Source organism: Nothobranchius furzeri, chromosome 11 (genome assembly GCF_043380555.1).
Source record: "Nothobranchius furzeri strain GRZ-AD chromosome 11, NfurGRZ-RIMD1, whole genome shotgun sequence".
Taxonomy (NCBI): Eukaryota; Metazoa; Chordata; class Actinopteri; order Cyprinodontiformes; family Nothobranchiidae; genus Nothobranchius; species Nothobranchius furzeri.
In genome coordinates, this window is record NC_091751.1 from 25,946,615 (window position 1) to 25,961,110 (window position 14,496).

At 42.8% G+C, this 14,496-nt stretch overlaps 1 protein-coding gene across 1 annotated transcript; it reads left to right on the top strand.

Annotated features, from left to right (window-relative positions):
- Positions 1-6,493: 6,493 nt before the first annotated feature.
- On the top strand, positions 6,494-13,131 carry LOC107383276 (tRNA selenocysteine 1-associated protein 1). Its single transcript, XM_015955803.3, has 9 exons — positions 6,494-6,635; positions 7,120-7,217; positions 7,296-7,395; positions 7,487-7,536; positions 7,620-7,751; positions 7,923-8,039; positions 8,129-8,333; positions 8,416-8,452; positions 12,425-13,131. Exons 1-9 carry the CDS (start codon positions 6,510-6,512, stop codon positions 12,583-12,585), a joined length of 1,026 nt encoding a protein of 341 aa, XP_015811289.1. The 5' UTR covers positions 6,494-6,509; the 3' UTR covers positions 12,586-13,131.
- Positions 13,132-14,496: the final 1,365 nt, after the last annotated feature.

The following is a 14,496-nucleotide window of genomic DNA, read 5'->3' on the forward strand; positions in this document are numbered from 1 at the left end:
ACGTGGTTTGAGGCTTCGTTGGATTAAAGACGAGAAGTGTGTCTTCCTACATCTTCCATGAAAAGCGATCAGAGCAGCAGGGCTGATCAGTGGATTTGTGAGACCTCAAACCTTTAATCAGCTGTTTCCCGTCATTGTTGTGGAAATAAAAACCGGAACAGGAAGCTTTAGAGTTTCATAATTAGATGTTTTTCCATTTCTGCGTCTGATCCATCCCATTTGCAGCTTTAAGGCATTGTTTTGCTCCTAAACGAGTAGATCCAGCAGTGTGAACCCACCGGCAGCGATTGCTGAGGGTTTGTGGCCTTTTGTCCCTCTCTGTGTTTTTGTTTCGTCTGTTAGCAGGTCACCAGATGTTTTCTGGATATATTTGATCACCTGGGTGTGACTATCTCCAGAAAACACAGATCAAAGCGTCAGGTTGAGGAACACGGCTAAATCTAAATCTTTTCTGGGATTTTAGTCTATGGTCACTTTTGTGGAAAGGTTGTTGATGAGGAGGTAAAGTGTGCATAGTCGGAGTAAACAAACTGTGTACATAACTTATCTTAATTAAAGAGAAAAACAAGCCACCAGGTGTTGCTGCTTCTTTTTACTCGCCTTCCAGGAATGTTTGAGTCAGAATTTGAACTCGGGGGTTTATTGGAGTCAAAAATGGTCTGCAGCAGTTCTAGGACCTGAACATCCAAGTTCTCCTTGGCTGAATGTGAATTCATCCACAAATCAGATGCTTATGAGTTCTGCTGGAACAAGAACCAGCACCGAGTTAATGTCATCAAAGTCCGCAGGTTCTTAAAACACCTAAACCCATTTAATCCTGTTTGCATTAAAATGTATTTTTATTTATAAAGTAGTGAATATTTACTCGGATAAAAGGTGAGAAGGCAGAATGCCGACTCGGCGGTTCCCATTAAGAGTTCCACATGCTGCGTTCCTCGTGGACGGAGGCCTGGACCGCCTTGAGGAGCTGGCCCATATGGCTGGGGAGAGACCAGTCTGGGCCTCTGCTTGGGCTACTGCCCCCACGGCCCAACTCTGGATAAGTGGATGAGATGCCTCCATCTGGTGCATAAAACACGCAGAAAATGCTTCTCACAACAAAATCACTGAAAAGCCTCTAGGATAGTAAAGTGGAGTGTAGGTCAAATAAAAGCAGCTTCTGGAACAGTGCTGTTAACAAGTTAAATCAGCCTTTATTATCGTGTCTCGGCTGGAATAATCCAACATGCGCAGATGAAGTTAATCTTTTATCTGCAGTGGACGGAGCGTATAGTCCTCTGTCAATTCTTCACTTATATTGTAGCTGTTTGCTAAATATCAAACTATTTTTTCCTCATTAATGCACACAGCACCCCATGCTGATTTAACGCATGGTCCTAAGTATTCAGACCCTTTGCTTAGTATTTAGTAGAAGCACCTTTTGAGTCTTCTTGGTAAAGATGCAACAAGTTTCCCAGATTTGGGGATTTTCTGCCATTCCTCCTTGCAGATCCTCTCCTGTTATGTCAGGTTGGATGGTGAACGTTACAGCCATTACTTCAGTGTCTTGACGACATAAAGGCTTGGATGTCTGTGAACTTTTTAAAATTCAATGATAAAAAGACTGAGGTGATGATTTTTGGTAGTCCTACTGAGACCCCCAATGGGTTTGTAGATTCCTTGGCCCAGTTTGTTAAGCCAACTGTCACCAACCTGGGGGTCAAAGTGGACTGTGATCTGAAGTTTGAACATCAGATTAAGGCAGTGGTAAAATCTAGCTTCTTTCACCTCAGGCAGCTGGCAAAAATAAAGCCAATTCTTTCACGGCAGCACTTTGAGACAGTGATCCACGCCTTTGTAACCACTCGGCTGGATTACTGTAACGCACTCTATATTGGGGTCAGTGCATCATGTATTAGTCACCTACAGAGGGTGCAAAATGCCGCAGCTCGTCTTTTAACTGGCACTCGAAAGTTTGAGCACATTTCCCGTTTTAGCTTCACTTCACTGGCTGCCCATTTCTTTTAGGATTCATTTTAAAATCCTCTTGTTTGCTTTTAAAGGTCTTGATGGCCTCGCCCCCTCTTATCTCTCTGACCTGAAACAGCCTTACACTCCCTCCCGCTCCCTCAGGTATGCTGATCAGCTGCTCCTGATTGTACCCAGGACTGAGCGTAAATTTAGAGGAGATCGCGCTTTTGCTGTAGCAGCTCCAAAACTGTGGAACGAACTTCCTTTAGAGATAAGACAGGCCAGTTCCTTACCTGTTTTTAAGGCACTCCTGAAAACTCACCTCTTTACCCTGGCTTTTGATACCTTGTGAGATGTTGGTTTCTATTTTTATTTTATTTTAGCTGTTTTAGGTGATTCAATGTGGTTTTATCAAGTTTTATCAAGTTTTTTTTTAATATAGGGCTATTTTAATTTTATGTGTCATGTGTTTTATTTATTTATTTATCTTTGCTGTTTTCTGTTTAGTCAATTGTTTTAATGTATTTTCTGTACAGCACTTTGTTCCTGTGCTGGGTCTTTTAAAGTGCTTCATAAATAAAACTGGATTGGACTGGATTGGACGTTGGTGGACAGCCATTTTTAGTGTGGCAAGGTGGAGAAACGAGGGCCCCGGCAGGATTCGATCGCCAGACTCCCGGATGAGAGGCACGTGCACTAACCAGTCAGCCACAGGGACATCCCCTTGGGCAAGTAGACAGGGCGCATGATCAGTCGGGACACTGTGACGTCTCTCAAGAGATGCTCAATTGGGTTCAAGTCATGGCTCTGGCTAGGCTATTCATTAACAGTCACAGAGTTACCATGAAGCCTCTTTTGTTATTTTAGCTGTGTTTAGGGTCATTGTCATGTTGGAAGGTAACCCTTTGGCCCAGTCTGAGGTCCTGAGCACTCTTGTCCAGGATATCCCTGTACCTTGCTGCATTCATGTTCCCTCGATTGCAACCAGGCATCCTGTCCATGCAGCTGAAAACACCCCCACAGCCTGATGCTGCCACCACCATGCTTCGCTGGACAATTGACAAGCAGTGCCTGGTTTTCTCCGCACACACCACTTAGAATTAAGGCCAAAGGGGGGGGGGGGGGGGGGGGGGTGTCTAGGACTCTGGAAGGCACTATATCAAATACAGACCATTTACCATTTCATCTTCACCTCTCACCAAGGTTCTTCTCCCCGGTAGCTCAGAATGTCCTGCTCTAGGGTTCTGGTCGTCCCAAACGTCTTCCATTTAAGGATTGTGGAGGCCACTGTGCTCTTAGGAACCTTTAGTGCAGCAGAGATGTTTTTGTAACCTTGTCGAGATCTGTGCCTTGCCACAATTCTGTCTCTGCACTAGTTCAGGCAGTTCCTTTGACCTCATATTCTCATTTGCTCTGTAGCCTCCAGAAATGGTCAGTTTTCCACCTACAGTCTGACCTCTTCAGTATCTGGCCATTTGGAAACATAAGTCTTAACTGGTGCCTTTAATCTGCAAGAAAGATACTGTTGTTTGCCCAAGGTCCCTCGCAAGCTCCCTCTTATCTAAGACTGCTCTTCTTCACAGATCAAGATGGATGAACTTTCATAATTAAATCATGTAATGAAGTGAACAATATGAGAAACTAATCATATAATGAACTGGACAGTATGGTTAGATGAAATGTTTTGATTAATCTGTGCTTAAACTACTGAAGTTGAAATGAATATTATTATTACGCTGAAAGATTAATGAGGATGAAATGAAATATATGACCCATATATGTAATCAGTGCACTGACTAGACAAGACATACTCACCATATCTCCATGACGCAAGTTAGAATTGACGTCACTGCACATAGATATTTTCTTATGCACAAAATCAGCGTCTTCATATCTGAGGGAGGTGTGTATCTGAGTTTGTTGGCAAAACCCCTTTACAGGGCAAATTCTGACTCGTCAGTAAACCAAAATATGGCCATTATTTAAACAGCTTCACTTCCTGAGTGATTCACACTTGTTTCCAACTCTGACTAGCCATCGGAGGAAACCTCTTCTCCCATTGCATCTTGTGACAAGCTGTCAAAACCTGTTGCACGCTACAGCTGACCGCAAACGGTTCCTTCAGAATAAAGCTGAACCAGCTCCGACTCCTTAAGAGTCCTCCATAGACGCAAAACAAGTCCACCTGTTTGTCGTGATCTGGAGATGACTCTGGACTGACCTGGTCTTACTGCTGTTTCTCTACGGACTTCGGTACCGTGGGGTCCACGGACTCCCCGGCATCTCGGATCCAAAAGAGAGTCTCTGATAAGGGTACGTAGACTCGACAGATTGCGTCTGATGTGGTTTTATAAACCATCACTGTAGTTTATAGGAGACCAAATTCACTCCCACTCAGAACTCATTTTCTCCAGATACGAAAGTTCTGATAACATCACATTCACGCATCATCACACCTCACATTCCATCCACTTAGATTCATTCATTACATAACGCGTTGTCAAGTTTTTAATTGTTTAGAAAATAAATTTCTTACTTTTTACAAACCTGAATCTGTCTGAATTGATACGAAGCGTCTTCGACCCCTGAATAAACAAAGAATTGTAAATCTTCTGGTTAAACATTCAAAGACCAGTCCGACTGGATTTCCATATTTATATAGAAATCATCAAATCTTATTGATCGTAATTAAACCTCAAAAGACATCTAGTCATACATTACAACTCTGACATGCATGGTGAGCTGTAAGGTCTCATATAGACTGGTGTGTGGATTTCCTAATCAAGTCCAGTCAGTAGAATCAAACCCCACTGGACTCCAGTGACCGTGTAGGACCATCTCAAGGATGTTTAGAAATGGAAAGATGATTATGATGCTGTGATATGAGTGTCACAGCAAAGGGTCTGAATAGGACCACCTAATAAATCTGTTTGTCTTTTATTTTTTTTTAGCTCTGCAGAAATTTCTAAAATTCAGTGCTTTTCTGTCCATGCGGGGTGCCACGTGTGTACATTAATGAGAAAACAAATGAATTTAATTGATTTTAGCAAATGGCTACAATATAACAAAAGGTAAAAAACAGACAGGGGATTGTACACTTTCCGTACCCATTGTGTGATGAAACACTTTTCATACTGAACACCAGGTGCTGCTATGATTCAGATCAAACAGGACATGCTGTTCTTTAGTAGCTCGCTCATTTAAATCCTTCAATTCTGAGCGTTAATAATCCCTGATTATACCAACCTGAAGAACTTTTTGTTGTTTTGTTTTTATTTTTTCATGTAGTTGTTTGTATTTTTTTCACGTTTTCTGTCTGTTTGTCCTTTGTGTCTTTGGACTTTCCTCTTTTGCTTATTGATTCAGCTATCTTGTTCTTTACTCACTGTAAGGTAGTGGAAGGACCTTCTCGAAAATGAAATGATTAATCTCAGGTGGGTTTATCTTCCCAAAACAAAATAAAATAAAAATAATATAAAATAAAAATGATCCATGGATATTATGAGATATTTATTTTATCTGAGTAGCGGGAATGGGCTTCCATTCTATTGAATTGGACGTGTCGTGTTCATGTCTTCAATAAAGTTTTTATTTACTCGAGCTCCAGGGAGCGTCATTTGGAATTCTAGGATGTCCAAGGAAGATCTCGCCTTTCTCGTCTCTGATTGGCTAGAAAAGCTCCACTACGATTGGCTATTTCATTTAACAGCAAACTGGCTGTCCTCGCTGTAGATCAGTTGATTTAATGAGGAGTCCTGACTGTTCTGCCACCAGCAGAAAGCTGGTTTGGGAAGTTTAGTAAAGAAAATGTGAACTTAGTGCTATAATAAACATTCTGTCCTGGTTTGCAACATATTTTATGTTTCATAAGAAAACTGAAAAACATAAAATGTGAATTTTAAATCTTGTTGCATTTATCAAACTGTAGGACTTACTTATCTCTTGGCTCTGAAGCATTAGAGTACATAGGATAAACATATGTGCTTTACCTGGGTATGAAATTTAATAAAACTGCCCTATTCTGCCAAGCTGTGTGCATCAGGTCTGTTTCTTCTCTAGAATATTGAAAACTGGTGAAAAATAGGTCTAAATCATAATCAGCTTTAACTTAATTTTTGATTAAATGATATACATTAATCTGATGATGAGAGATGTGCTCTAACTTGTAAACAGCCTTAACCTATTAAAGCAGGATAGCCTAATAATGAAGTAATATGACCCCGACAGATATAAAGTCAGTTTACAGTGTGATACAATGCTACAAGAATTATTTCAGGTTCACATTTGATGTTTTTCAGGCTCTTTTATGAAAGAAACTGGGCCTGGTTTGTTGCTAAACAGGAAAGGACGTTTATTATATCGATGAGTTCACATTTTCTTCAAAAAACTCCTCAAGATCTGGCTGTAAACATAAGAACCTGCAGAGGGAAGACTGTTTCCTCTTGCACGAAATAGCCAATCGTAGTAGAGTCCTTCCAGCCAATCAGAGGCTAGAAAGGCGGGATCTTCCTTGGACATCCTAGAATTCCAAAAGACGCTTCCAGCGAGCAGCAGTGCGCATGCGTGAACAGGACGTCTTCCATTTCTGTTTGTTTCAGCTCAACTTTAGTTTACATTCTACTAAAAGTGGGTTGAAATTACAGGTTTTTTATCGTATCATCATGAGTACGTTATGGATGGGCAACGTGAGTTTAATCTGTTTATTACATTTGTTTTGAGACTGAATCATTCAGTTAGAACAGACGGAGCTAGCATCAGCTAGCATCACAGCTAACACTGGTGTGGACCCGGAGGTTCATCAGAAACCAGCTGTTTAATGTTCATATCAGAGGCAGCTTCTCTAAAAGGATTCAACTCGTTGCTGTTAGAGAAGGAAAACCACCGGCTCTGTTAATGGACGGCGCTCACACTTTGTGAAAGCACGCGGCATTATGGAGTCACGTTTCAAAATAAAGATCGAGATTGTTCTTTTTTTATTCTACTAAACCCTGTTACTACATTCTGCTTATCGGGTTGTTTCGTAACTACAGCCTGTAGGTGATGTTCAGATTTAAGCGTTACGTGCGTCATGCTGTGACCGGATGCATGTGGTGTTCATTAAATCAGAAAAAAACATAAATAAAGTGATTAAACGTAAATAATGTAAAACATAAAGATTCTGTTGTGCAGCTGGAGACCTACATGGACGAGAAGTTCATTACCAGAGCCTTTTCCACCATGGGGGAGCAGGTGGTGAATGTTCGCATCATCCGGAACAAGATGACTGGGTGAGCTCTCCCTCCACAGATGGTCGGGTGGCTCTCTAACACTGGTTTGACTTGTTGTGTTGTGTGCTTGTCTCCAAGGGGTGCTCTGGGCTACTGTTTTGTGGAGATGACGGATGAGGCCACAGCTGAAAGGTGCCTTCGTAAAATCAATGGAAAATCTTTACCAGGAGCCAGTCCGGTGAGGACATCTCAGCTTCGTACGGGCTTCTCTTTTTATGGAAACTCCTGAAAACCTGTCAGACTTCAATTTGTGTCATTTGTTTGTGCAGCCAACAAGATTTAAGTTGAACCGAGCCACATTTGGGAAGCAGGAAGCTGGGTGAGAGGCAGAACACCAAAGGTTATGGGTGATGTTCTGCTGTCTGTTGAGTCCATAACCTTTGTCTGTTCTCCCTGTTCCAGTCAGATGTTCTCGCTGTTTGTGGGGGATCTAACACCAGAGGTGGACGACGGGATGCTTTATGAGTTCTTTTATAACCGCTACCCGTCCTGCAGAGGTGGGAAGGTTGTGCTTGACAGCATGGGCAACTCCAAGTAAGTGGTGGTGAAGTAGTTAAGACGTCATATCAGTAAACTTTAGCATTAACTACTCGTGGACTAGAGAGATTGATGTGGGAGCTCATCTGTTTCAGTGAGAGTGAGTTCCTGACCCTGGATAGGCCCGTTTCTGATCAATTTTTGCCATCCTGACTCGTCTCTCTCCAGGGGTTGTGGTTTTGTTCAGTTCCCGGATGAGCGGCTCCAGAAACGAGCGTTGGATGAGTGTCAGGGTGCCGTCGGACTGGGGAGTAAACCTCTGAGGTTGAGCTTAGCTGCTAACAAGTGAGTCTCGCTCTCTCTCTCTCTGTGTTGTTGTTTGACTTTGAGATGAACAACAACAGCTTTCTTCTACATCTCCTCCTCGCTTTCAGTTTGAGGAACAAGCCGCCGCAGCAGTCGGAGAACAAACAGTCCTGGCAGTCCAGTTCTGATTACAAATACGGCTATGACCAGTATAACCAGTACCAGAACCAGGCCTATCCTGGGTACTACTCATCCTGGGGCTACGATCAGACAGCAGGAATGTACGGCTACACTTACCCACAGTATGACTACAGTCAGTATCCCCCTCCACAGGTACGCCTGCTAAGATCAGCACCTTCAGCTCATCTCCATTAAATGAAAGCTTTTATACTGAAATAATTCTTCTTTTTTCCAGGAAGGTGAAGCTGTTCCAGAGGAGGAAGAGGTGGAAGGTCAGTGCTGGGATGGAGGGTTGGGTCTAGAAGTGTTTTTGATATCTGATGAAGAAAAAAAAATCAAAGTCAAATCATTTCAAACACAAACTGTAAAGTAGGATTTAAGGAGTTAAAGTGAGAGTCAAGGCATGGGTGGAGATGTATTTCATCCACACTTCCTGTTAGGAAAACACTTCTGAAAGAGGCGCTGCCTGGCGGACAGAGAGAGGGATGGGTACCTTTGACATTTGAATCGATACCGGTACTAATTCCCGGTACCTAGGCATCAATACTGGTACTTAACGGTACCAATTTTCGATACTTTTGAGTGTTTATTATTTTAATTCTCTTTTATAATTAAATATTTATTTTTCTCAATTTATAACCATATTTGATAAATATCACGATAAATAACATTCAGCTGTTTGTATTTTAACATTGTCCTTGTAGTTTTATAAGCTGATAATTAAACTGAAGCAAACATCTTTACTGTGAACTAAATTTACTGTGTATCTTCATTCCTTTTGCCGTCTTTTTCAATTGATTTTTCCTACTGGGAAGTTAGAATTTCCGAGAAGAAAGGGAACGCACCATTAGCTGATAACAACGGTAGCAATGGAAGCTAACATACCAAGCTAACGTTATCTTAAACAGTTTATTTAGCTGCTGGAGCAGATTAAAACGATGATGCCTCACACTTAGATCGTTGTCGCTGGTTTCATCTTCACCCAATCACCCGTCGCATTTAGTAAAGTGAAGCCAAACTTTAGAGCGCGTTCATGTCCTTCTAGTCAGAAATTCAGAGTTCCGAGGAGAAGGCGAACGCACCATTAGCGAAACGGAAGCTAACATATCAAGCTAGCGTTGTCTTAAACATTTTATTTACCTACCGGAGCAGATTAAGATGAGGATGTCTCACTTAGATCGTTGTCGCTGGTTTCATCGTTACCCATCACATTTAGTGAAGTGGACCCAAGCTTTAGCGTTCCTTCTTTCTACCATGCTGCTCTGTTTACAACTGGCTCGCATCGACCGATGACATAACGCTCTTGCGCATGCGCAGCTGTCTAGGCAAGTTCTCGTTATGAAGGACGGGTACCGAAACGAGGCACCGTTTCAAATGACGTGAGTCGGTGCTCGGTCGGTACTATGGAATTCGGTCGGTACCTTAAAAAGTACCGAATTCGGTACCCATCCCTAACTGAGGCAGTGGTAGACCACACACCCCTCAACAGCCCTGCATGCGCTGCCAGTTTCTCAGTCTAAAAACGAGTTGTTAATGCGCTTGTGCGTACTCGCGCAAGACTTACCGCTCAGGAAAAAAAGCAGACACAGATTCTGCTGCATTCTGGAGGATTTCCTGTTAATCACGATCATTAGATGAAAAGGGGAGGGGGGCGTTTTTTTCAAGGAGGCGAGCGGCTCGGAGCGCCAACGTGTCACATCAGCAGGTGAGTGGCTGAGCCAGGTGGAGCTGCCTCACCTGGAGACCAGTGCAGTGCAGCCACATAATAATTTGCTGACGTCACGTTTTTCAGCTTAGCCATCAGCCACAGCTGGTTCTACGTGAGTGTGGAGCAGAGTTTTAACCTGAAGAATGAGATAGAATTATGGTTTTGGGCTGAAATATTAAATTTAAAGTAAGTAGCACTAAAGTGCCACACTAATGATTACACTTGTGTACAGCACCATTAGACACTCATCTATGCAGGTTATCAGCAACAAAAAGTTAATATGGGAGTTACTTGCTCGTTAAATGGGTTAAGTTCCCTGATCGGGATTATTTACCCTCATCGTGTTTTCTGTGGCCCCGCAATTCAACTCTGACCATCTTTAGGTTAAAGTTCAAAAGGATAAAAATGCTGATGAAAGATGCACTAGTGACCAGGTAATGCTTTTATTAACCCATTTTACCTCTTTACCATTCTGTCAAACAGATGATCGCGTGGGAAAGGATATGCAGGTCCTTCTAAAAAAATTAGCATTTTTTTTAAAGTTCATTATTGTCAGTAATGTACTGATAAACATTAGACTTTCATATATATTAGATTCATTACACACAACTGAAGTAGTTCAAGCCTTTTATTGTTTCTAATATTGATGATTTTGGCGTACAGCTCATGAAAACCCAAAATTCCCATCTCAAATAATTAGCATATTTCATCTGACCAATAAAAGTGTTTTTAATACAAAGAAAGTCAACCTTCCAATAATTACGTTCACTTATGCACTCAATACTTGGTCGGGAATCCTTTTGCAGAAATGACTGCTTCAGTGCGGCGTGGCATGGAGGCAATCAGCCTGTGGCACTGCTGAGGTGTTATGGAGGCCCAGGATGCTTCGATAGAGGCCTTAAGCTCATCCAGATTGTTGGGTCTTGCATCTCTCAACTTTCTCTTGACAATATCCCACAGATTCTCTACGGGGTTCAGGTCAGGAGAGTTGGCAGGCCAACTGAGCACAGTAATACCATGGTCAGTAAAGCATTTAGCAGTGGTTTTGGCGCTGTGAGCAGGTGCCAGGTCGTGCTGAAAAATGAAATCTTCATCTCCATAAAACTTTTCAGTAGATGAAAGCATGAAGTGCTCCAAAATCTCCTGATAGCTAGCTGCATTGACCCTGCCCTTGATAAAACACAGTGGACCAACACCAGCAGCTGACATGGCACCCCAGACCATCACTGACTGTGGGTACTTGACACTGGACTTCAGGCATTTTGGCATTTCCCCCTGCCCAGTCTTCCTCCAGACTCTGGCACCTTGATTTACAAATGACATGCAAAATTTGCTTTTGTCCGAAAAAAAGTACTTTGGACCACTGAGCAACAGTCCAGTGCTGCTTCTCTGTAGCCCAGGTCAGGCGCTTCTGTCGCTGTTTCTGGTTCAAAAGTGGCTTGACCTGGGGAATGCGGCACCTGTAGCCCATTTCCTGCACACACCTGTACACGGTGGCTCTGGATGTTTCTACTCCAGACTCGGTCCACTACTTCCGCAGGTCCCCCAAGGTCTGGAATCTGTCCTTCTCCACAATCTTCCTCAGGGTCCGGTCACCTCTTCTCATTGTGCAGCGTTTTCTGCCACATTTTTTCCTTCCCACAGACTTCCCACTGAGGTGCCTTGATACAGCACTCTGGGAACAGCCTATTCATTCAGAAATTTCTTTCTGTGTCTTACCCTCTTGCTTGAGGGTGTCAATGATGGCCTTCTGGACAGCAGTCAGGTCGGCAGTCTTACCCATGATGGCGGTTTTGAGTAATGAACCAGGCTGGGAGTTTTAAAAAGCCTCAGGAATCTTTTGCAGGTGTTTAGAGTGAATTAGTTGATACAGATGATTAGGTTAATAGCTCGTTTAGAGAACCTTTTCATGATATGCTAATTTTTTTAGATAGGAATTTGGGGTTTTCATGAGCTGTATGCTAACATCATCAGTATTAGAAACAATAAAATACTTGAACTACTTCAGTTGTGTGTAATGAATCTAATATATATGAAAGTCTAATGTTTATCAGTACATTACAGAAAATAATGAACTTCATCACAATATGCTAATTTTTTGAGAAGGGCCTGTAGGAGCTTCTCAGCTTATAGTAGCTTGAGGTGGGGATGGGTAGGCGTGGCCAGCTCCAACTTGCCACTGTAAAGCAGGGTTATTCAATTCCAGGCCTGCAGGGTCGGTATCCAGCACGTTAAGGTTTTAATCCTGCTTCAACACACCTGATTTCAATCAGCAGGTGATTAACAAGCTTCTGCAGAGCCTGATGAGCTGCGGCACAGGTGATTCATTCACTGAATCAAGTGTGTTGGAGCAGAGAAACCACTTCAACATGCTGGATACCAGCCCTTGAGGCCTGGAAGGCTCACAGTGTTTCCTTGGTTGTTGGTGTCTGTCTGGCTTAGTGGAGTTGGGACTGACCCGGAGGTGTTTTACTGTTTAGATGCACCTTGATGATGTTTTGATGACTCTCACCATCCTTCCTGTTGTTTATTGAAGATCCTGGTCTGGAGGTGGATGTTCTGGAAACCAACAGGAAGTTCATGGAACACAGCGAGGAGCTGTATGATGCTTTGATGGAGAGTCGCTGGCAGCCCCCGGAGATCTCAGCGCAGCAGGATTACCTCCCCTCCCTCCTGCCGGAGCCCATCTACACCTGAAACTCGCCTGTAGTTACGGAGACTCGATGGAATAACCTGCTGGGTTTTTTTTCAGGTCTGTGACCTGGTTCAAATCTCAAAGATTAGAAACAATTCACAATAATTTCATTCAGCGCCTGAAGCATTTACTGGTAACAACCAGCTCAAGCAGCTGGCGACGGGTTCTGTCTGGGACAGAACTTTTCTTCTTCTGTCCCGACCTCCTGTTTTTTTAGGATCTGATTTTCAGGTCTGCAATGTTGCCTCCAGCCACCAGATGGTACCAAAGTTCTGTAGAGCACAGGAGGAGTTTGGGCTCACTTTGAGTAGAAATCATAAGGTTACATTTAAAACATTTGGCTCTAGATCCGTTTATTTCTCTACAATCTGGGTTCATAATATTACTCCTCATTCAAAATACGGTCAAGAGAAGAAAGGTGCATACATGATAGTTGGAAGAGTTCCTGCTATTCTCCTCCTGGTTTGTAGAATTGTTGCTTCTGTAATCTGTTTTTGTTTTTTTACTTTACTGTTAATTCTTCAAATAAAGGTTTTTCTGCTGTGTTATTTTACCTGATCTTTATTAATAACAAACATAAAACACGTGAAAGTTGGTTCAAAACAGCAGAAAAGTTATTTGTTTTTAAATTCTGAGTTTGATGGATGAACAGCTGATTGGTCTTATTAAAGACGGTCCAACTAAAACCTTCAGAGGGGTGTGAGAGGTCAGAGACTTTCATCGGATGAGAACGCCTAATGTTTGTGTTTGTTACGTGATCTTCCCCGTTAGCTGCAGAATGCTAGCTTTAGCACTTCTCACCTTCATTGACTTGTTTTATTTAATCTTCAGATTTAGTTTAGTAGTTGAATGATTCTGTTCCTGATAGCTAAGCAGATGTTGAACCTGTCTTTGGCCTGGTAATGTCTCTTCTTGTCCATTAGATGGAGACAAACAGACCCAAGATCAGCTGATGGAGTTCAAATCAATTTGCAGTGGGTCTCTGGGAGAGGGCCACTCTCTCTCTTGGGCCATTCCCATCTGTACCGGGTCGGCGCGGGCCGGGTAGCGTAGGTTGTTTACATATCTGGGTGGCCTGGTATTTTTCCGGGCCAACCAAGGCTCATTCTCGGCCCTCTTCTCGAGGGGGTCTGCTTCAGGCCGACCAGGACCAACACACCCACTGCTGACAGCAAATTCACACCTTCCATTAGAGCAAGCCTCTGATTGGTGGGTAGAATCAGCCCACATGGGCTTAAGGCAAGGATGTGTGGAATCAACCGGGCCAGGCTGGGGCCGACTGGGGCTACCCGGGCCAACCCGGTACAGATGGGAAGGACGTGTGTGTGTGTGTGTGAGACACAATTAGTTTTACTAGATAATGAAGTTGCATTATGTTTGATGAGTTGAATCGTATCAAAACTGCTTGTGTGTGCATGGTTAGTCTGTGTGGTTGTGGGTCATTTCTGTCACCAACACCATGGTGGGGGAAGTAAAATTTTATGTATAATCTTTTAAGACAAAAGTCACAAAGTACCTTACAGGAGACCGATTTTAGAAGATGTTTTATGGCTCTAAAGTCCACTGATCTCAAGTGTAAATGTAGACAGTTCCTGGTTCTGGGGGATCCACACAGGATGCTGCTGGTGTGGGCAGCTACCAGACCCAGACGACTGGACCTCAGAGACATATAGGTGCATATACCATTTGCATCAGTGTGTCGTCTACTGAATTTCTGCTCAATATCAAACATGAATAGTAGAAGAACTGAGCAGCAGTGACGTTAGGCACACAGTTGTTAATAATAGTGATAACTATAGAAAAGGATCATTTCAACTCAAACAGCCATAAGGATTGTGATGAAACTGGAAGGAAATAAATCCATACCAGACAGAAATGAGGATGAGAATCGTAGAAAATATCCTTGGGTGTAG

What these genes read in the sequence shown, in the direction of transcription:
- LOC107383276 (XM_015955803.3), top strand. Translation starts at nt 6,510, where the DNA reads ATGCGTGAACAGGACGTCTTCCATTTCTGTTTGTTTCAGCTCAACTTT. An exon ending in TTGAGCTTAGCTGCTAACAA is followed by an intron (nt 8,040 to 8,128) that starts GTGAGTCTCGCT and finishes CCTCGCTTTCAG; the next exon opens with TTTGAGGAACAAGCCGCCGC. An exon ending in AGAGGAGGAAGAGGTGGAAG is followed by an intron (nt 8,453 to 12,424) that starts GTCAGTGCTGGG and finishes TGTTTATTGAAG; the next exon opens with ATCCTGGTCTGGAGGTGGAT.